The 23,128-nt window shown below is 37.7% G+C and overlaps 1 protein-coding gene across 5 annotated transcripts in view; it reads right to left on the bottom strand.

The window, feature by feature from the left end:
- Positions 1–22,884, bottom strand: part of PCGF6 (polycomb group ring finger 6) — a 28,687-nt gene extending 5,803 nt beyond the window's left edge. The window contains exons 1-10 of one of the 5 annotated variants that reach the window (XR_011522183.1): positions 22,429–22,880; positions 21,572–21,671; positions 21,389–21,485; positions 20,545–20,600; positions 20,391–20,450; positions 19,359–19,467; positions 14,796–14,823; positions 8,673–8,771; positions 986–1,072; positions 504–621 (exon numbers count right to left, since the gene is read on the bottom strand). Coding sequence is in view for 2 of the 5 variants with exons in the window: in XM_008530634.2 (XP_008528856.1) it covers positions 986–1,072; positions 8,673–8,771; positions 14,796–14,823; positions 19,359–19,467; positions 20,391–20,450; positions 20,545–20,600; positions 21,389–21,485; positions 21,572–21,671; positions 22,429–22,791 (999 nt within the window). In the remaining 3 variants the exon portion in view is untranslated. Of the gene's footprint in view, positions 1–503; positions 622–985; positions 1,073–8,672; positions 8,772–12,580; positions 14,824–19,358; positions 19,468–20,390; positions 20,451–20,544; positions 20,601–21,388; positions 21,486–21,571; positions 21,672–22,428 lie in introns of all 5 variants that reach the window. The other 4 variants (XR_011522188.1, XR_011522189.1, XM_008530634.2 and 1 more) reach the window with 4 other exon arrangements.
- Between the last annotated feature and the right edge of the window lie 244 nt (positions 22,885–23,128).

Raw genomic sequence — 23,128 nt, 5'->3', positions numbered from 1 at the left:
AGGGGTTTGACTTAAACAGCTATATGCATTTGTCAAAACTCATGCATTTCAATTAAATGTCAATTAGAACATATATGTATGGACACACATAAGGGTTTGTGTGTGTGTATTCATTCTGCTTCTTCCAAGGAACTGTATAAGCCACACTAAGATGATTCTTACAACACATTGCATCTTATTTAAGTAGTTGTTCACTGAACATAGGCCATTATACCAAAACAAAGTATATGTCTAACGAATCAGACAAAAATTTGTTTAAGCTGAGAGCTGCTCATCAAATCTTTATTAGTACTTTACAAGCTTCTCAGAGCCACATAGCTCCTGAAACAATTTACCACTCTAGGTTCGGTGATACATTAGAATATGTGGATCTTGCTGTCTCTTCTTTAAAATTATAGATCCTATCTTGCTTTTCATTTATACTAACTAGAAGATTTCACATTATATTCCTATTCCCTTTACAGGCTAATTAAAACATCAAAATAGTTACTATAGCTTCTTACCTATTGAGCAAGAAATGGTATGTAAGTCTCTAAAGCCTAATGAGTATCTGCAAATTTTTCTTAAAGAAATGTCCTTGCGGATATACTTGCCCAGCAGTCTTCAAGCTCTACTGCAGTACTGGAGAGAGAAAAAAGAGCAAGACCTCTAGAATCAAACTGCCTGGAGTTTGAGCCCTGGCTCCCCACCAATGCACTGTGGGCACGTGATGTGTCCTTTCTGTACCTTGGTTTCCTTATCTTTAAAATGGGGGATAAAAACCTGCCTCATATGATTATGAACAACAAAAGAGCTAATCCATATAAGCCATTTAGAAAGGTACCTGACATACAGTAAGTGTTCAACAAATATTAAGCTTTATTATATATGTAATTTTAAGAAAATTATGTAATATTTATTAAAATTTTATTGATAATATGAAACTTTTTTCTTTCATTAAATAACGTGCCTGTTAGGCACAAGCATGGTAAAGTCTAAGACCCACCTGCATCGCTGCATCACCTATTGCACGCCGAATTTCCCTCAGAGTTTGATATCGTTCCAACAAGTGGTCGCCACAGATGATATCTACCTGTGGGCAAATGGAGAGCATGAGACTGCTTTCCTGCTTCAAAAACCATATAAAAAATTTAGAAAATCAACATAATTATTTCCAGACTAGAATTTGTTATTTTATTTCAGACTGATAAAAACACTCTCACGAAAGGTTTTAGAAACTTTTCACAAAAGTAAATAAAGTAAAATGGCAAGAGCATTAGAGGACACAGGAGGACAACAGCACAGTACAGCAGATATTAAAAAATTATTTCCTTAAATCTCTGAGAACAAGTTAAATCACATTTGATATATTCTGGATAAGAAGGCACAAGAAAGTACATTTTAAAAAAAGTTTTATGATAAAATTACTAAAAGGGTAGGCAATGCTTAAAAAAGCAATCTTTAGTTATTTGAATAATTCTCTTGCAAGGAATATCTTATTTTCCAACAATGGAAAGTCTAACACTAACAAAGTATATACAAAGGAAACTGTTTTATGGGTGAAACAATCTTAATTAATAAGGTCTTTTCAGCCCTTTAGTAACGTCAAAACTCTAAGACAAACCTACTTTTATGTAGATTGCTCTAGAAAGAATATTGTATGGTTACGCACTATACTGTAATAAGATTCCAGTATACTTACTAACATAGAAACGCAGATCTTTAATCTGTCTTTCACTGAGTGCTCCTTTCCCATTGGCTTAAAATGGGATCGAGTCCTTAACGTCTTAGTAATCTAATCACTTACATGGCTCCATCTCCTAATGTCCCTATTTAGTTTATGGCACAAAACTTCTCCGTGTCCTCCAAACCCCAATATCACCTTTGACTCTCATTTCTCCTTTTCCTTTCTTCTCACAAGCAATCAGTTACCAAGTCCTGTTGCTTCTTTCTTCATAACACCTCTTCAGTTCATATCGTCCTTTCAGCTGCTGCCCCTAGGCTTAAACCACTGAAGGCACCTCCTAACCAGACTTCCTACCTTCAAATTCTTTTTACTCTAAAGATCCTGTACACTGCCAACACAATCTCCTAAAACCTTCAGCATGTCTGTGGAAGGACAGGAAAAGCAGTTACATCTAACTGAGGAGTCGCTACGTATGCCATACATTGTACTATGTATGTGACATACGTTATCTCATCTAATCTTCACGTTCCTGTGAGCTAGGCATTATAATTCCCATTTTAAAGACAGGGACACTAGGAAGTGAAGACATTAAACTTTCCTAAGGTCACAAAGCTAGTAAGTAGCAAAGTCCATATCGGAACCCAGGTCTATCTTTTTCCAAGGCCTAAATTCATGTCAGGGGTCGGCAAACGTTTTCTGTAAAGGGCTAGATAGTAAATATTTCAGCCTTTGTGGGCCACAGGATCTCTGTCACATCTACTCAATTCTGCCATTGGTAGCATGACAGCAGCCATAGGATGGCTGTGTTCCAATAAAACTTTATTTATAAAAACAGATGGCAGGCTAGATTCGGCCCAGGGCTCATAGTTTGTCAATCCCTGTGCTATCTCGTAATGCATAATCTCTGATTAGTAACAACTTTTGTGTTTTATGCTTATCATTTCTAAAATTGGCAGAGCAATACTTGTTTGCAAAATGACTTGAAAGCAGTGATAGCAGATCTTGAACACAGAACTTAGATTCACTGAAAAACTAAAAAATTTGGAGACTATCATTATGTTTTCATTAATCATTCAGCAACCCAGGGATATTACTCTTAATGGGCTTCACCACATGGTATACATTTTTAGTTTGGTTACTATTCTTTTCAACTTAATCTTAACACCCAGAGGTTGGCCAGTTACTAATAGTTTGATGTGTATGGTCCTAGATGCTATGTATACATGTGGGTTTTTTGTTTTTCTTTTCATAAAAATGGGATTATGCTACATATATTGTTCTACAAATTCTTTTTTAAAAAAACAAAGCTTTAGTATACCATGGACATCTGGACCATAGCTCTCTCTCTTTCATAGCTGTACACTGTTCCATTGTATGAATACATCATACTTTATAGATCCATTACCCTGAAAAACATTTAAATTGCTTCTAATTTTACTTGCTGAGTTTTAAAAGTTACTTTACTGTAAATATTTCATAAATTACCTCATGCAAACAGAGTCACATTTCTGAGGGTTCCACAAACATGACCGACATATTTGGTAATTTGCTAGGAGGACTCACAGGACTCAGCATGATCACTTATCACTTTTACAGAAACACAGCAAGGACACACAGCCAGGATCAGTAAGGGAAAAAGAAGTAGGTGGAGTCTGGAAAAATCCACGCACAGGCTTCTTAAGTTCCCCCCTCCCTGTCCAGGAGGAGATACACCTAGGGTCCTCCTTTCTCTAGCAGTGGAAATACTGCCAACTTGTGCACTGCTCCTGCCCAGGGAAGTCCATTTGAGGCAGAGTTTAGGGAAAGCAGGTAGTCATCATGGATCTATCGTTTATACAGTCTAGGCAGAGTGAAACACCCTCAGCAGTTAGGGCACTGTTCATATTAGTGTAGGGAACTTTTTGCAAGCCAAGTTCCTAGAGGCTAGGCAAGGGCCAACCTTATAAGCAGGCCCTTCTAAAGACAGCAGCCTCAGGTCTGCTTTGCTAACTCTCTTCTGTATCATCTTTCTACCCTCTGGAGCATCAAGTCTTAGAAAGGAAAACTGTAATATTTCTGAATTTCAGAGGAGAAATCAGAATGTGAAGGTAGTCTTAAGAACAGAGGAAAAACTCTTATCTTTTTAAAAGCAAGATCACACTAGAGTTTCCAAGACAGGATTTTTCACTGAATGAGCCAGTGCTACACTGCCTCATTCCTCTTTGTTCATCCATACTCTTTTCTTTGATAGAAAGTTCTATCTTCCTTGTCTTTCTGACAAATTCCTATCCATTCTTCAAATCCATCCTTTGACCCCTCCAGAGTTAAACTGCTCAGTCTTGCGCTCTTGTTGCACTCGTCATATGGCATGAATTTTCTGTCTCATCCCTGTACTCCTAAAGCCAAGTACATAGATGTTCAATTTAGTATCAATAGATAATAAATGAATGGTAGGGACACACCATATGCTACATTAGAGTCTCTTTGAAAAATGATTTGGAAACAATTTAATAGTAGGGTTAAGGTCATTTACTAAATAAATAATAATTTTAAAAGAACCTATCTGCTAAAGCAATCCTGAGAAAAAAGAACAAAGCTGGAGGCATCACAATCCCTGACTTCAAAATATACTACAAAGCTATAGTAATCAGAACAGCATGGTACTCGTACAAAAATAGGCACACAGATCAATGGAACAAAATTGAAAGCCCAGAAACAAAAACCACACATCTATGGAAAGCTAATCTTTGACAAAGGAGCTAAGAACATACAATGGACAAAGGAAAGTTTCCTCAATAAATGGTGTTGGGAAAACTGGACAGCCAGGTGTAAAAGAAAGTAGACCATTTTCTTATGTCATTTACAAAAATAAACTCAAAATGGATCAAAGACGTGAAGGTATGACCTGAAACCATAAAACATCTAGAAGAAAATATAGGCAGTACACTCTTTGACATCAGCCTTAAAAGGATCTTTTCAGATACCATGTCTTCGTGGACAAGGGAAACAAAAGAAAAAATAAACAAGTGGGACTTCATTAGACTAAAGAGCTTCTACAAGGCAAGGTAAACCAGGACTGAAACAAAAAGACAACCCACCAACTGGGAAAAAATATTTGCAAATCATATATCCGACAAAGGGTTAATCTCCATAATATATAAAGAACTCACACAACTCAACAACAAAAAAATCAAACAACCCGATCAAAAAATGGGCAGAGGCTATGAACAGACATTTCTCCAAAGAAGATATACAGATGGCCAATAGGCACATAAAAAGATGCTCAACATCATTGATCACCAGGGAAATGCAAATTAAAACTACACTTAACTAAGTGGTTCAGTTCACATATTCTGAATCACAGGGTTCACAGGTTCGGATCCTGGGAACAGACCTAGCGCTGCTCATCAAGACATGCTGTGGTGGCATCCTACATAAAGTAGAGGAAGATTTGCAACAGATGTTAGCTCAGGGCCAATCTTCCTCACACACACAAAAATAACGATAATAAAAAATAAATAAAGTATCTTTAAAAAAAAACTACACTAAGATATCACCTTACATCCGCTAGAATGGCTATAATAACTGAGACAAAAAATAACAAATGTTGGAGAGGTTGTGGGGATAAGGGAACCCTCATATACTGCTGGTAGGAATGCAAACTGGTTCAGCCACTATGGAAAACAGTATGGAGATTTCTTAAAAAACTAAAAGCTAAAAATAGAAACACCAGGGCCAGCCCGGTGGCCAAGTGGTTAAGTTCACATGCTCTGCTTCAGCAGCCTAGGGTTTTGCTGGTTCAGATCCTGGGCGTGGACATGGCACTGCTCATTAGGCTACGTTGAGGCAGCGTCCCACATATCACAACTAGAAGGACCCACAACTAAAATATACAACTATGTACTTGGGGGATTTGGGGAGAAAAAGTAGGAAAAAAAAATAGAAACATCAGCCATCCCACTACTGGCTATCTATCCAAAGAACTTGACATCAGCAATTTAAAGAGACTTGTGCACCCCTATGTTCATTGGAGCATTATTCACAATAGCCAAGACATGGAAGCAACCTAAGTGCCCATCAACTGATGATTGGATAAAGAATATATGGAATATATATACAATGGAATACTACTCAGCCATAAAAAATGAAAAAATTGCCTCATTCACAACAACATGGATGGACCTTGAGGGTATTATGTTAAGTGAAATAAGCCAGATAGAGAAAGACAAACACTGTGTGATTTCACTCATATGTGGAAGATAAACAAATACATGGACAGAAAGAACTATTTAGTGGTTACTGGGGGAAAGAGGGTAGGGGGGGTGGGCACAAAGGGTGAAGGGGCGCACCTATAAGATGAGTGACAAATGATAATGTACAAATGAAATTTCACAATGTTGTAAACTATCTTAACTTCAATAAGAAAATAAAAGAATCTATCTTTTAGATGGAATTATGGTAGGATTAACAACAAAACCTAATACCACGTCTTTTATATAAAGAATTTTTAGTGATCAATGCGATGTATTTTCTAAGCCTTGTTTCATTAAAGCAAAATAAGGTCTAAACATCAAACAATGTAAAAAGGAACACAACATAAGAGTAACTACAAAACAAAATATAGTAAGACATCAATGAGTTCAAAATACCGCTAAATCAACGACAGTTATCCAGAGGCACTGGGGTCTCTATGTGAAAGAAATCTATTCAAATAACTATTGATTTCTGATTTTGAATTAACTTAAATCTCTTTTAAGAACACATGATCTGTATTTTTTTATCTTTTAGAACTGTTGTCTTTTTTTATTTTGATCTGCCACAAATAACTTTAAAGGTAGTTTATCACTTAACAGTCCCCTAGTAATCATTCATTCCTGTTAGCAAATAGCCATACATGAAGGTCACATATCTGTAAACAAAGCAGACATTTCTGACCTGGGACTAACTGGTTTAAAGACGCTCGGCACAGCAGGCTCAAGTGACTTGGTTCACAAAGAATTTTATTTTGATTAACGGTTAACTAACTCAATGTTTTGTTCATATTAGAAGTAATTCTTGTTTACTCTCTCTTGGGTTTAGAAGGCTTAAACAATTTTAGTCAGCAATTAATGGGTCTCCATATTTGATAATTCTCTGTTCCGTTATTTTAACATTTTGGTGAAATAGTAATTTATGAATGTTATCAGCTATATAGTATCTGAATAGGAAAGGAATATTTACCTAAAGAGCCAAGAGGTGACAGAGACAATTAAAGGTTGAAACAAATTTTATATGATTTTACTTCAAAATGCTAAAAGCCTTGAAATTCTATGATATGAGGAAAATATAAACCCACGTTTTCACACCATAAAACCAATTTAGAGTTTTGGCAACCGAGTTTCTTAAAACACCAACCGTGAAACTTACAAATGGTAATTGTGCTCTAATCAATATCTAGCCACAGAAGAAGTAATCCATATCCTAGAGAAAGCTCTCTTGGCTTCCACTTCTTAGTTATTCCATACAATCAGGTGCAAGTTTTCTGACTTCTGCTTTTAAAAATAATAGACATACGGGATCACTCACAATTCTTTGTCCAGGAGTCTCTAAACAGCTTTCTATTTCTAACCAAAAGACGGAGAATAGCCTCAAGTATGCTACGGCTAAAAGGTAACAGATAAGTCACTTCCAGTTTTCAGTTGCCGTGAGATACAGCCAGCATTATGTCAATCTCAGTAAGAGAAGTCACATTTCATTGGATTTAATATATATTTAGTACGAGTAGATACTGGTACTGAAACACTAGGAAAATTTCAGCCAGATTTAAAATATCTACTAACTTAACAGCAAACAGGTATTTTAGATAAAAATTAGTGTATGAGGGGCCAGCCCTGTGGAATAGTGGTTAAGTCACTCTGCTTCAGTAGCTTGGGTTTGTGGGTTTGCATCTTGGGCACAGACCACCACCACTTGTCAGTCATGCTGTGGCAGCAACCCACATACAAAGCGGAGAAAGACTGGCACAGATGTTAGCTCAGGGTTAATTTTCCTCAAGCAAAAAGAGGAAGATTGGCAACAGATGTTCTCTCAGGACCAATCTTCCTATGGAAAAAAAAATATATATACGACTTAGTCTATGAAATTTTACACGTGATGGAGGATAACAAAAAGCCATTTTAAATTTGTCTAATGAAAATGCAAAACTATGTAAATGTACATTTTCACTGGCTCACATCACTAGAACTATGAGTATATTTATACTTTACGTTCAACAATACAAGAGGTTTGAAGTTTCCATTTCACCATAAAAAAATATTATATAGCAGAATGGGAGATCCTTTCCTTTTTTGTTTTTTTGAGGAAGATTAGCCCTGAGCTAACATCTGCTGCCAATCCTCTTTTTGCTGAGGAAGGCTGGCCCTGAGCTAACATCCGTGCCCATCTTCCTCTACTTTATATGTGGGACACCTGCCACAGCGTGGCTTGCCACGCTGTGCCATGTCTGCACCCGAGATCTGAACCAGCAAACCCCAGGCTGCCAAAGCGGAATGTGCGCACTTAACCGCTGTGCCACCGGGCTGGCCCCTGGGAGATCTTTTTCAATCCCTAAAAAACTGAAAGGGTCTCTATTAGATAGATATTTCACTGTTCTAGGTGTCTTGAGCTAGTGTGTTATACTTGAGTAACTGAGAAATGCAAGAAAGTCCTCCGAAGAGAAGTGGATGGATGATAAGTAATGTTTTGTTCTCCTACCAAAAAGGAAAGAGCTGGAACTGAGGCTCTAGAAGCTCTTTAGTAGTTCTCAAATCCTCAGCTGTTTTCTGACACCAATAGACGGTCATCAATGGCAGCAAAAACCAGACAGTAAGTCAAATGTGATTAAAGTTGGGGGTGGGTATCACTGTGTACCAATATTCAATTAGTATTTAAAATATACACAGTATCACATGACAAAAGCCACTGATAAAATCCTAGAGACAGTTCTTTCTTCAATATGCTAAAGGTAATCTGATAACTTCACCTGTCCCTTTACACATATGTACTCTACCTGACAAGCGGGATCAAGATCCATCTTTCTTCTGAGGAATTTTTCTACATGCCCAATAGTTGCTTCTCCTGACACTCGGACAAACTTCTTTTCCAATGGCTACAAAAAATAAATGAATAAACTATCTTCAGATTAAATACACACAAAATGCATAAACCTTAAAGCAAATTTTATGGCAAATATGATTTGATAAACTTATGAAAGAAAAACTACTATGAAATTTGAGTTAATTTACCTATGAAAGAAGGAAAAAAGAATTTCTGCCTAGGTTCCTCTCTGAAAAGTATGTCAACAATTTTTCTTAATAGAAGGGTTTACTGGTTTATTTTAATACCTTATCAAAAGCAAAACAGAGTAAAATTTATTGACAGAGAGAGGACATCCAAGATTAAGCATCTAAAACAACCTAGTTTCTTCAAGAAAGAAACTGCAAGAAAAAGAAAACAAGACGGAGGAGGGATGGCTAGAGTAAAAAAGACGTAAGTGTTACAAACACCAACTACAATGTACGGATCTTATCTGGATCCCGATTTACACAAACCTATAAAACAATCTTCATGAGACAATCTAGGAAATGTAAATAGTAGACGGCTATTTGATGATGGAATTACTGTTAATTTTTAAAACTGTAGTACCATTATTATGTTTGTAAAAAGTCCTTATCTTTTAGAAACAAATTGGATTATTTAACGATAAAATGATATGTAGTCTGGGATTTGCTTCAAAATTATATGCGAAGGAAAAGTGGTGATGGTATAGGTGAAATGAGGAGTGGCCGTGAGTCTATAATTATTCAAGTTGAGTGATGTGCACATGGGAATTCATTTTACCATCTGTCTACTTTTGTATGAGTTTGAAATTTCCCACAATAAAGGGTTTTCTTTTTTAAGTGGAAAATAAAACGATTAACATCTAGACAGAAGTAGCTGAAATCTGATCCGATGGTCTGAGGCGACAGGTGGAGAGACCACAGGGTTTTAAAGTAGAAACTAATGCTTACTCAGCCAGTCTCTCTCTGAGGCAACGTTAAGGCTACTACTATCTAATGCAAATGAAAAGCTGAGGTAATCAGAACTAAAAGGGTGCCTTTTAGGAAAACCTGAGCAGTGTTTTTCCAGCACTAGCAGAGCGGGAGCCCAGAACAGCTACCAAGAGGGTTAGGCGGATTAGGCACATGTTTGTTCCAGGCAACAATGCTCAGCTTTCTCATCTGCAGTTTTGGTTTCTTCCGACCTCTCCTGACAGTAGCTCATCCCTCATTACCACAGTGTAGCAGATCACACAGGTGTTAAGGGCAGGTATTCCAGAGACAGGCTGCCTGGGTTTATCCTGGTTCTGCCATTTTCTCGCTGCATGTCTTTGGGCAAGTTGCTGAACCTTTCTGTGTCTCCATGTCCCCATTTGTAAAACAGAGATAATAACAGCACCCTCATAGAATCATCATGAGGAAAGTGAGTTAATATATGTAAATAATGGTTAAGAAATCCTGGCACATAATAAAGCACTTAGAGTTATTGGTGTTTTGTGCTCATTTTGCTCTTTATGTGAAGAAATTTAACTCTTTTCTTTTTTGGTGAGGAAGACTCGCCCGGAGCTAACATCTGTTGCCAATCTTCTTCTTTTTTCGCTCAAGGAAGATTATCCCTGAGCTAATATCTGTGCCAATCTTCCTCTTCTTTGTATGTGGGATGCTGCCCCAGTGTGGCCGACAAGCGGTATAGGTCTGTGCCCAGGATCTGAACCTGCGAACCCAGGCCACGGAAGTGGAGTATGCTGAACCTAACCACTACACCACAAGGCCGACCCCAAGAAATTTAACTCTTATAGAGGACCCAGTTGTCACCATGGGATAGTGGTATCATCTAGGCAAAATCGCAAACTTTCACGTTCTTTTAATGCAGGTACAGGAATCATTTCACAAAGCTAAGGCGGCAGTCTCACTAAGGAGGAGATGCAGCAGAGCCCCAGGCGGAGACCCCAGGAAGGTACCTCATTGTAGGGAGCACTACCTGACTAGCATGAGAGCCCCGTCAGGTGCACTGAGAAGCTGATATTCCGGATCGTCTAGCTGGGTGGCTGCCTGGCAACCAGTGCATTTCTGAAGGTCAGCCTCCTGGGCTTACCATCTCAATAGCAGGCTTCAGGTACACCAGCAGAAGACAGTCCGATTTCCCTCATTTTTAATTTCTTGGTGAGCACTCACCCCTAGTGTTTGTTAAAAATCAATCCAACTTAGCTAAAGTTATCAATACTGTACTTTTTAGATCCCCAGAAGTGGATTATGAGATCTGTCAATACCTGAAAGAAAAATCTAGTCATGGCTTTCAAAGCTAGGATCCTCACAGGGTTAACAGGAGTTTTTCCCCATATAATTCAGATTCAGCTTTTTTAGAAGACAATTTGTTCTTCTTTTTTTTTTTGGCTTAAGGTCACAAAACCAGTTCTCACCTAAATGGTCATTGCATTTTTTTCTGCTACACTCAATAGCCTCCTACCATCTGCAAATAAACAAGGAAAAAAAATCCACAGAAGAACTAATGTTCTTTGAAATTAAGCACAGCAATCTTCCCTGCCATCTATTACACAAAGATCAACTTGATAAGAAAGTTGAAATAAGCTAGTTTAAGACCTATAGGGAGATTTACAAGACATTCAGTTAGTTTCTGGCTTTAGATAACGCATACCACTAAAAATGTCTTTTAAAAAGATGGTATCAACTCATAATTATATTTTACCGTGAAAAAAATTCCTACCTCTGTCAACTGAAAGGCTTAGAAACAGCTACCAACCCAGTAGCAGGGTGAACCCCTAGCAACCAGACTTTGACTCTGAAAAGGTACCACCAAAGGAACTAGGATACCTTGGAGAAATGACTGATTCAGTGTCTAAGGCAAGAGATGTACAAGTTGAGCATGGACTATATCGTCATATCAGATAGCAAGGAAGCTATCACAAACTGTGATATCTAGGATGGGACAATTTGAACATCAATAAGGGTAATAACTGAAGTGGGTTTAAACCACAAATACGTCCAAATCCATGAATTTTGTTGTTAAATGAATAACAAAAACAATACCTAATTGGTCATGACTGGAGGATGCTAACAAACCAACTCATTATTTTGAACTTGGTAAGTAAAGGGAAGAATCAAGTATTTATCCTTCCTTTCCTATATAAACTGTACCACTGGCTAACCAAAAAGATGAAGGGAAGTTTCTCTTTATAGAAGTATTTCAAGTAATAAAAGACAAAGGAAGGATAGCATCATTTTCCAAACCCTGTTAATGGGCTTAGACATTGAGCACCAATGGTTGCTAACATTGCAAAGGGACACAGACAACCAGGCATGTGCATCCAGATAGACAAAAACACCACCACCTATTATTTGAACTCAAATATAAGGTACAAAAACAGCTTTCTAATTAGTAGAGAATACTGAGCTATAATATCAAAAGCTCTAACTAGAACTCCATTATAAATACAGAATTAAAAGAAAAACAATAACATTGCCAAATGGTTAAGAAAGTATAAAAAGACTGTTTTAGCAAACTAAAAATACTCACAAAATGCAGCATCAATAGAACTACTTGTTTCTGAAACAATACATTCATCACCTCTCACAGACATAAAGCCTGAAAATTTACATCAGTTAAAACCGAAAGCTTAACATCTCAAAACTATGAGAGAACAGTATGACAAATGCCTATGTACCTATCACCAAGCTTTATCAACTCAAGGCCAATGTTATTTTAAGTAGACTCCACCCATGTCCCACCCCAACTACTGTCTGGTCCACATTTCCCCATTTGTTTTGAAGCAAAACCCAGCCGTATCATTTAATCATATCATCATTTGTAAATACTTCAGTATCTATCTCTAAATGATAAGAATTCTTTTAAAAAACATACCATTATCATATTTTGAAATTCCTTGATATCAGAAAATATCTAGTAAATGTTCAAATTTCACCAACTGTCTCAATTTTCTTACCTAGTAGAAAATGATTTTATTGTTTTTAGGGCTGTCATTACAGAGAGAATAAAAATAAAACAAAGATTTTATGAAAAAAAGCTAATAACCAATGACGGACTCAAACCAAAATTCTAATTTATGCATATATTATTTTTACCAGACATATTTTTGTATTCTCAAAATGTATACACTAAATATATTACAAACAATGCTTCTATTCAAAGTTTCTATCAGATATTGGCTTAGTTATGTTTTAAAAATTTAACAGCTTTATTGAGATATAACTCACGTATCATTAAATTCACCATTTTAAAGTGTACAATTCAATGGTTTTTAGTATATTTACAGAGTTGTGCAACTATCACCAGTAATTTCAGAACATTTTCATCATCTAAAAAGAAACCTCACACCAACTAGCAGTCACTTCCAAGTTCCCCTTCCCTGAGTCTCTGGCAACGACCAATCTACTCTCTGTATCTATGAACTTCTCTGTTCTGGCCATTTCATATAAATGGAATCACACAATGTGTGGTCTTCTGTGCCTGGCTTCTTTCACTTCACATATTTTCAAGGTTCACCCATGCTGGAGCATGTATCAGTACTTCCTTCCTTTTTATTGCCAAATAATATTCCATTGTATGGATATACCACATTTTGTTTATCTATTCATCAGTTGATGGATATTTAGGTTGTTTCCAATTTGGGGCTATTATCTCACAAATTTCTTAGTTTATTTTTCAAATCAAATCCAAATAAACTCCATACATTGCAATTAGTTGATGTCCCTTGAATCTTTTTTAATCAATTTGTTCTATTTATATGTTCCCTCTTCACCTCTTTCCATTTATTAAAGAATCAGAATTGTTTGTCCTGTAGTTTTCCACTGTCTAGATTTGGCTTATTACATTCTTACAGTGTCACTTAACATGTTCCTTTGTTCCCAGGATTTCCTATACATTAGTAATTAAATCTAGGGGTGTGATTAATCTCACATTTCTTTGTTTTGGCAAGAACACTTCATATGTGGTACTGTCATCAAATTTTCTTGATGTGTGAGGATCAGAACTACATAAATATTCTAGGTACATATGTGCTTTTGTGGAAGCAATAGGCTAATATTTCAATTTAATTTCTAGTTCTTTCTGCATGAGGTTTTTATATGCAGCTGGCTTGTCTGGCTACTACAGGTCATAGGACAGATGTCTTCAGTGAACTCTAGGAGCATATGACACTGTACTTGTCCCATACAGAAACTTATACGCCACTTTCTCACCCACCACACTACTATGAAAGAACTTCTTAAAGTTAATCACAATAAATTTCATATTTTACTACTTAGAAGAGTTTCAAAGTTACCAAATTCTAAACTACATTCCCTCCATCACACTGGTCTCAGGGAAACATCTATAACATACTTTATCCAGAGAAGTACACATTTATTCTTGTTTTAATTCCCATCTCCAAGCCACTGTATTCACAATACATCCAACCACATATAATTCACCCAAATTTTAGTACAGACTTTGACAAAGTCACTGAAAATCTAAACAGATTAAAGTCACCTATTTCCTTATATATTTACAATCCCAAGAAAATGTAAGGCCTGATTTACACCTTTTTAAAAAAGTCACCTTTTCCTGAAGGACTCACACTATAGGAGCAACACTGTGTACAATGACACCTGTGATATCGGAGCCTTTAAGACAACTCTGAACTAAACTATGTTACAAAGAAGTTCAGTCTCACCTCTGAAATTCTTACTTGTTACTTGCAGTAACAAGTCAGGGCAGGTTAACGTGAGCCAAAAAAGTTACATGCAAATAAAATTTTAAGCTCATTTTTAACTCTAAACGCCAACTATGCAAAAAATGCTTTGAAACATTTTTTAATCACCAAATTAACATAGCAATTGGTTTTAGAGTTTTAAAAATTACTCACTTATTTTTCCTTAGACTTCTGAATTAATAACAAATCTCTACTTAATAACTCTTTTCTCATAAACCTATTATAAGAGAGCATTATTAAATGTACTTCATATTTCAACAACTTTTATTTATAAAACACTCTTTGTTGTAATTGAAGACAATCTCCATGTGATTGCTATGCTACAGGGTCCTCTTGTGAAGTAAATGAAAAACAAAAGTAAAATACCTTAAAATGTCCCGTGCCTTCATTAGCACTGAAAAACGAAAGCAAAATTAATTAATAAAATATTTTAAACTATATAATCATATAACACAGAAAAATAAGATGACTCTAAGTATCTAAGGAACATCAATTTTAAAACACCGTCACCTGTGTTTAAACGAATGCAGTTGATTGTCACCTCTGCCACCTAGTGGTATGACAAAGGTAGTTTTATCCAGTATTTCACACTACTTTGTATACTTACTTCCAGGAGTTAAAATTATATTCTTTTTTTTTTTTTTTTTTTAAGATTTTATTTTTTTCCTTTTTATCCCCGAAGCCCCCTGGTACATAGTTGTATATTCTTTGTTGTGGGTCCTTCCAGCTGTGGTATGTGGGACGCTGCCTCAGCATGGCCTGATGAGCAGTGCCATGTCTGCGTCCAGGATTCGAACCAATGAAACACTGGGCCACCTGCAGCAGAGCACGCGAACCCAATCACTCGACCACGGGGCCAGCCCCTATATTCTTTTTTTTAAAGCTTGGCACCTGAGTTAACATCTGTTGCAAATCTCCCCCACCCTGCTTCTTCTTCTCCCCAAAGCCCCCAGTACATTGTTGTATACTCCAGTTGTAGGTCCTTCTGGTTGTGCTATGTGGGACACCACCTCAGCACGGCCTGATGAGCGGTGCCATGTCCACACCCAGGATTGGAACTGGCAAAACCCTGGGCCACCGAAGGGGAGCGCGCGAACTTAACCACTCAGTCACGGGGCCGGCCCCTAAAATTATTTTCTTAATATTTAGATTTCCCCCATATGTAGGATTCTAACATTTTACAGCTTAAAGTAAAACTTCTTTCTTTCTCTATCATAATTAATGTCTCTTTTTCTCTATAGTAACCTTTACAAGACAGATTTCTTACAAGAAGCTTGCTGTATTTCCTGTTGTTTTACTTGTAGCATAATCACCTGGGCATGATTTACTCAGTTTGCCTTTCACCTTTTTACATCACGAGGAGGCAAGGAGCACTTCCTTTGTTGAGCATCTACTAGGTACCAAGCATACTAGGTCTTCATATATTATGCATGTTTTTCATTTAGCTTTCACAAAGCACTGCAAATCAAGTATTAGTATCCCCATTTTACAGATGAGGGAAATTAAGCTCAGAGAGGTTTAATAACTTGCCTAAGGTCACAGAGCTAGTAAGTGATAAAGCTGGGATTCAAACTCAGGTGTGCCTAGCACCAAAGCCCACATTCATTCTTCCCTATCATGCTGAAGAACAGACAAGATCACAACTGCATCACCTACAGAGTATTCTTAGATACAAGTATAACAGAGAATATAATCTTATATTAAATATAAACTATATAAACACAAAACACAAATTTATATATACATTTTATATAAAATATAAATCTAAGATTATACATAATCTTAGAATTATAAAATAAAATATCCTACACATTACAAGAATTATCTCTACAGAATCCATGATGTATGGATTCTACCTGAATACCTAAAGCAATAGAGAGCTTCTTAATTGACAAGTTAGTTCATTCTATTTGTGGGCAATTTTGTTACACATTGCCTGCTCGCACTGAATCAAATACGTTTCTCCCTGTAACTTATACCGACTGGTCCTGGTTTTGCCTTTTGGGACTTTTGTGAATCAGATCCAATCTTTCTTTTATCTGATAACCCTCTAAAGATTTAAAATTAACTTGAGGGGTTTATGATTGCTTTCTCTTCTTTGGGCTAAATATTTTTGTTCCTTCTGCTGCCATATATGACATGGTTTCCAAACCTACTTATCTGGTTACACCTCAGTTTACCAACATCACCCTTAAAATCTAGTACTCAAAGCTGAACATAATACTCTAGTTGGACTAACAGCATACAGTGGGACAGTGCCTCCCTGGTTTACTATAAACGTCGCTGAGCTTAAGACTGAATTAAACTTTTGTCATATCACACATCACACGAGTCCATTTTCTTTACTAGGCAGACGTTGTACATATTACAACACCACGAACTACTTTAACCTTTAATTTTGAACGACCTTGCATTATTTCAATATTCACATATTGATAATAGTTTAGATATGCTAGGAATATCATATGTTGATTCTTACAAGAATCCTGTGAGTTGCTATTATAACCCCCAATTTAGAAATATGGAAAGTGAAAATCAGAGAAGCTAAGCTACGTCCCAATGGTTACATATCTTTTAAGTTAGATTCTTCAAAGCCTATGCTTTCTATACACACTATACTGCCGGTGTGAGGTTCTTTCTTTTCATAATCTTCTACCTTACACATAGAAACCAAAGAACAAAATGAAGTACAAGACTATCTTAAGATCACAAAAGATGCATGCCCAATCTAGAGAGGAAATCTAATTTCATATTCCAGTGGTTGAAAAATCACTGCCCACAGGCTGAATCTACCTCAGTTTTTTTTTGTTCCTCCAATTCAAGCAAGGTCACCAGTGGACCAAATTTGTCCTCGTACTTGCACCAGGTTAAAACTCATCTGCCACTTGTCCCACCATGAAGGAACTTCCTAGGAGTTACCCTCAGTAGCTTGACTTTTGTGGTAACACAAAAGCCTCTCCATGTAGTGAAAATGTGGGGCTTTACCTCTGGGGACTGGGGACTTGAAAAGGATTCTTTGCCACTGGAAGCTTTCTTCTCGTTAACCATTTGAAAACAGATAAAGGAATATATTATAAGGTAGACAGACTACCCATCGTAATCATCAACATGTGAGGTTCAATTCTCTCATTTTACAGACAGAGAAGCTGATGCTGTGAGAAGCTAAAACTAAAACTTCCACTAGGGCAAGGCCTATGGCTGACTTATTCAAGCTACATTCCCAGCAGCTGCCAGCGTGCTGCGCTGGCATATAGCAAGACCCTAATAAACATCTTATGAATAAACAAAACATAATTCGTTCAAGTTTACAAAGCTAGATAGAGAAGCTAGGACTTAAATCTAGATCTTCTTATTCCAAGTGAGGCTCTTTTTTCTACAGCAGGAAATGTGTTAACAATCTAACAACTTTGGTAAGTGGTAATGGCCGCCTTGAGCACTCTAGTCAAGTCTCAAGCATTGGGAAAGCTTGCCATGATTAATTATTGATTTCTGCTGTGGGCAAAGAAAGAGGTAATGGTGGCACACCCATCACATCTTTGCCATCTTTGCAGTATTGCCACTTTTCAAAAGTGCATCCCTGCTACTTTTCAAAGAGGGTATAAAAAAAATTTGATTGTCAGTTCCTACTGTGCATTAGTGGAAAAGATTACATTTCCTCAAAATAATTTAGAAATAGAAATTCCTTTCAATTTTCAAATTTTAATTAACTAGACTTATTAAAAATCAAGTTACATGGTAAAAATTCAAATACAATGAAAAGCCTACCCATCCCAGACTCATAGACTCCAGGGCCCTTTTCTAGAGACAACTGCCATGAACATTTTCTTATATGTCGTTTCAGTGATGGTCTGTGCATGTAAAAATCATACGTATATGCACATATTTTCCACCACCGTCTTTAAAAAAACATAAATGGACACATGCTATATATTGTCTTCTGCATCTTGCTTTTTTCACTTAAGACATTTTGGAGATTGTTCCATAATGGCACATATTTGTGTGCTATATACCATTATTTAACCAGTTCTCTTTTGGACATTTAGGTTGGAATACATTCTTTAGGAACAGAAATTGCTGGTTTAAAGTTTGGTATTACATGGTTTCTTCTCATTCCTCCAAAGAGATCTTTATTTCATTATCATCAACCATTACTCTGTGGGCTTTGTGGAGACATAAGAAAGGTTTCTTGCCTCTTAGGGGTCCTTAATATCAGTTGAGAACACAGGATAAATACACAAAGAGCTACATACAACATAGAAAAAGCTAGATACTAAAATGATACATGCAACCTAGAGTTATAAGGAGGAAGTGACTGAGAAGAAAAATAGTCATCAGGGATACTAAACATTTAAAGCAACATTGTTTATAATAGTAAAAAAGCTGGAAACAAGTTAGACCTTCAACAGTACAAGAAAAGATAAATTATGGTATATTTATTTTAAGGGAATACCAAGCAATGGTGAAAATGAATGAACTAGAGCTACACATTTCAACATGGATGAATCACACAACGCTGAGCGACAAAAGCAAGCTGGAAAACACTACTGGTGTGATGCCATTTAAAGTTTTTAAATGGGCAAAAACAATTCTACATATTACTTAGTAATAGATACACAGGTGGTAAACATATAAAAAATGCATGGGAACAACAATCATTGTTTTCAGGAGAGTGGTTATTAATCTCTAAGAGAAGGTGGAGTGAACAGGAAGAGGCAGCCAAGGGGCTTCTGCCATATTAGTATTGCTTATTTAAGCCAGATGAGGGAGATACAAGTGATTATTATCCTTTAACCTTTTCCTAATCTTAAATATTTCATAATTAACTTTTAAAAGGATATCAGAAAAACTTGGTTTTACCTGAGCTCAGGATGACTTCATAACTGTTGGGACTTAAAAAATTATTTACTTTAAGGTTAAGGGGGTACTCACCCAATGAACTCTAGTAATAAAGATGTATCAAGTTCAGGTGGAATACGAAACACTGATTCTAAGGCTTTCTTAGATCTTCCTTTGTTCGAAGAGACTGGCTGTGGAACAGCTATTTGACAGCCAAACAAAAAAGTTGAGTTAGAATAAAGATTTCATAAATTGAGATCTTTGAAAAATAATTACACAGCTATAACTATGTCAACTATTTAAAAGATCATAAAGCACTCAATCTCCCTTCCTTTAACAACATCAGCAAATCTATCAAAGCCAGTGAAAGTAGAGGCAAGCTTGGGGACCACGCCACAAGGAAAGGCAGACATGTGTGGCTGGTTTATCAGGCCCACAGAGAGGGCTCATGAGAACAGCAACAACAGTTGTAGATAACCCTTAACAAGCACTCCTACGTGCCAGGGTTTATGCTTAGCACTTTACATGCACCATCTCATTTAATCCTTATTATAATCCCATGACACAGGTACTATTGCTTTTTTTTTTTTAACCATAAAGAGACTGAAATTACAGTTTACTGAGAGTAGACAATTTGCCTAAAGTCACCCACGTAGTAAGTGGAAGATCCAGGATTTAAACCAAAATCTTTCTAACTTCCATACTATGACATTACCATCATCATAAAAACGATTGTTTGAGCAGTTACTATGTTCCAGGCACTGTTTTAAGTGCTTTGTATTAATCAATGTATACAAAGTATCCTTACAACAATTTTATGAAGTGCTATCATTACCCCTACTTTCTAGATGAGGAAACTGAGACAGTGAAATACTTTGCCAAAGTCATACAGCTACTAAAGCAGCAGAGCTAGGACCAAACTCAGACAGTCTAGCTCCAGAGTCTGTACTCTTCAATTCTCATAAATAATTAAATTGAATTACAATACATCATTACCTCCAAAATCTTTCTCTTTGATCATAAAGTAGTCAAAGCTATCACCAAAAAGAACCCCAAAGGGAGTAAAGTTCATTAAGTTAGTATTCTTTAATCTATAAATACATCATGGTATACACCCAAACTTACCAGGTTTAGGTACTTCTAGACCTCTTTCTTTATAGAAATCATGCATTTGCTTTTTTTCTCCTAAAAAATGATAAAACACAGACTAAATTACACTTTAACTAGTAGAGTCAGCAGAGATTCTGGGATTGACAACTATGTAATAAAATAAACTTACTTTCCTCTAGATTGATCACTAATTTGTACACTATGTCTTGTAATTGTCGGTCCAACCTAATAAAAGGAAAGGATGGAGAATACCTCAGAATTCAGCAAAACGCATTTTGGTACAGAGTGATGCTCTTTGTAAGTAACCGTTTTCTCTTGGGAGTGGACATCTCCTTTCTCAGAGGTGTTTACTTTTAGGTAGTACTCATGGTTCTCACCTGAGAGAACCTCAAGTCATTATACGTAATCACAATTATAAGTAATTGTAGACTCTTGAACAGTTTGCTAAATCGTTCCACGTGTACTGGTCTTAGTCCCTTGATAAGAATGTGAGTTTGAGAGCAGAGACTGTATTTTGAACTTCTGTGTATCATATGCAAGGAACTCTTCTATGAAGGTAGTAAAAATGTAATAGTATTTGCTGAACGAATGAAAGCAATCCACTTTTAGTATTTTTCTTCCCCTAGGAAACTAAGCATGAACTGAAAATTTGATTAATAAGCCACAACAACCTACGACAGATAGGCTTTTCTAAAAAGGCCAGCTGTTTCAGGTATTACTTTTAAAAAATAGAATTCTAAATATACAGAAAATGACAAACCTACACTAGCCTCATTAACTTGAATGATGGAATTAACAAGAAAAGAGGCTTCTGCCTCTTTTTTTTTTTTTTTTAAGTCCCCAGCAGATATCACAGTGCCTGGTACACAGTAAGTGCTCCATACGTATTCCTTTAAAGAATATGTAGTTCCCTTTAATTCTGAGATAGGTCGAGAATTTATTCCCAAATACAAAACTTCAAGCTTTCAGAAAAAGGATACTTAAAATAAAAATTTTACTTATATTCTTCTTACCTTATGTTATAGAGAGGTTGTGTCTGATGTACTACTATGTTGCATTTTGGACATCTGTTGCTATAGTAAAAATGTCTTACAATGCAGCTTTTACAAACTGTTGAAAAGAAAATTAAATTAGGATGCTTTCGAGACATTTCAAAAACTGAATATATTATTTGGAGATGTGAACTACATGCTTACATGTATGAAGACATTCTGTAATGGTAGTTGCATCTATTAAGTAACCTTTGCAAATGGAACACAAGATGTACGGTGTCAGCTCAGAGAGATTAATCAGGCGCTGCAAACGCAATAGAAATAGTGTTAAAATACAAGTCCTTGCCTTCTCAAATTCTTAAACCATAACCCCCAAATTTCATTATAAACAATGTGTAACTTACTTTGCAACAATGAAAGCATGTTACAGTACCTCCAAAGCGTCAAAATACTGCTCAAAGTTACAATAACACAATATAAACGGATGTTGCAAAAATATTTCATTCTTTTGGATATACTGTATACTGCCAGCTGAGGGGCATCTTACTTTATGACTGACTTACAAGGTGGGCAAACTTTCCTGATATTGGTGTTCAAGTTTACTATACTAATTCTGATTGGCTAAGTGTATTCCTAACTTGATGAAGTATGCGCTATCACATTAAAAAAATTTTTTTTCTTCCAAATTAGAGATTGATTAGGTGGGAAGGGTCCACTATCCTTTCAACACCCTGCAGAAATGGGCTGTTTCCCCCGTCCAACTGTAAGCTCCTGGAAGGCAAGAGCACGGTACCCGCCGGGCACGCAGTAGCTTCAACAATCATTTACAGAAGGAGTGGGTCGGACCGGAGAGCATAAGCGATCTGCAGGAACCTCCCAAGACGAGTCGGCAGGGAACCGGGACAGAAGTCCGGTCCGCGCCACATGCCGAGGCAGGCAGGGTAGGGAGGGGTGGAGGTCGACGCCAGCGCCAGGGCTGCAGCGGCGAGCTGGGCTAAGGAGCCGGCTCCGCCCCGGAGGCCCCTCGGCCCTGCGTGGTCAGGCAGGGGGGCTACAAATACCTCCTCCTCGTCCTCAGAGTCCGGCCGGCCCCCCTCCAGCCTCAGCGAGAAGTGGCTCATCTCCTCCTCCTCCTCCTCCTCCTCGTCCTCCTCCAGCTCCTCCTCCTCCTCCAGCTCCTCGTCCTCGTCCTCGAAGCGGCCCCTCAAGCGGCCCAGGCTGCGCTCCGGCTCCAGCTCAGGGGGCCGAGAACCCGAACAGCCCGGAGCCCCCGCCTCGGGCAAAGGCGGGGGCCCCTCCTCACCCGCGGCGGGCACAGGAGTGAGGGCAGGCGGGGAGGCGGGAGGCGGGGGCGGCATGGCTGCGGCTCCCTCGGCCTTGGCAGGGCCCGCGTTACAGGTTATCACGACCGGGACCCCCTCCATGCCGGCAGAAGAGACCAGGCGAGGTGAGACCCGGCGGCTAGATAGCGCGGGAGTTCCGCCCGCCTGCCGACGCTGCCAGTGCGCAGGCGCGGAAGACCTGCACGGCCCGCTGGGAAACGTGGTTCACTGCCCCTCACCTAAGCCTGGCGTGAGCTGAGCCGCTCAGGTACATAGGGCTGGGCTTGCGGGCCACATCTTGGAGGAAGCTCGCCCAATTTTCCCTTTGAAAGGCTGATGCTCTCTTCGCTGCCTTTTAAAAACCACGAAATTGGTACCGTTTCAGACAACAATATTCTGTCTGCATAGATTGATGCGCAGACCACTGAAATAGGTGGTA

Source organism: Equus przewalskii, chromosome 1 (assembly GCF_037783145.1).
Source record: "Equus przewalskii isolate Varuska chromosome 1, EquPr2, whole genome shotgun sequence".
In the NCBI taxonomy this organism is placed as follows: Eukaryota; Metazoa; Chordata; class Mammalia; order Perissodactyla; family Equidae; genus Equus; species Equus przewalskii.
The sequence above is the reverse complement of the archived record's forward strand: the minus strand, read 5'-3'. Positions and strand labels throughout refer to the sequence as shown.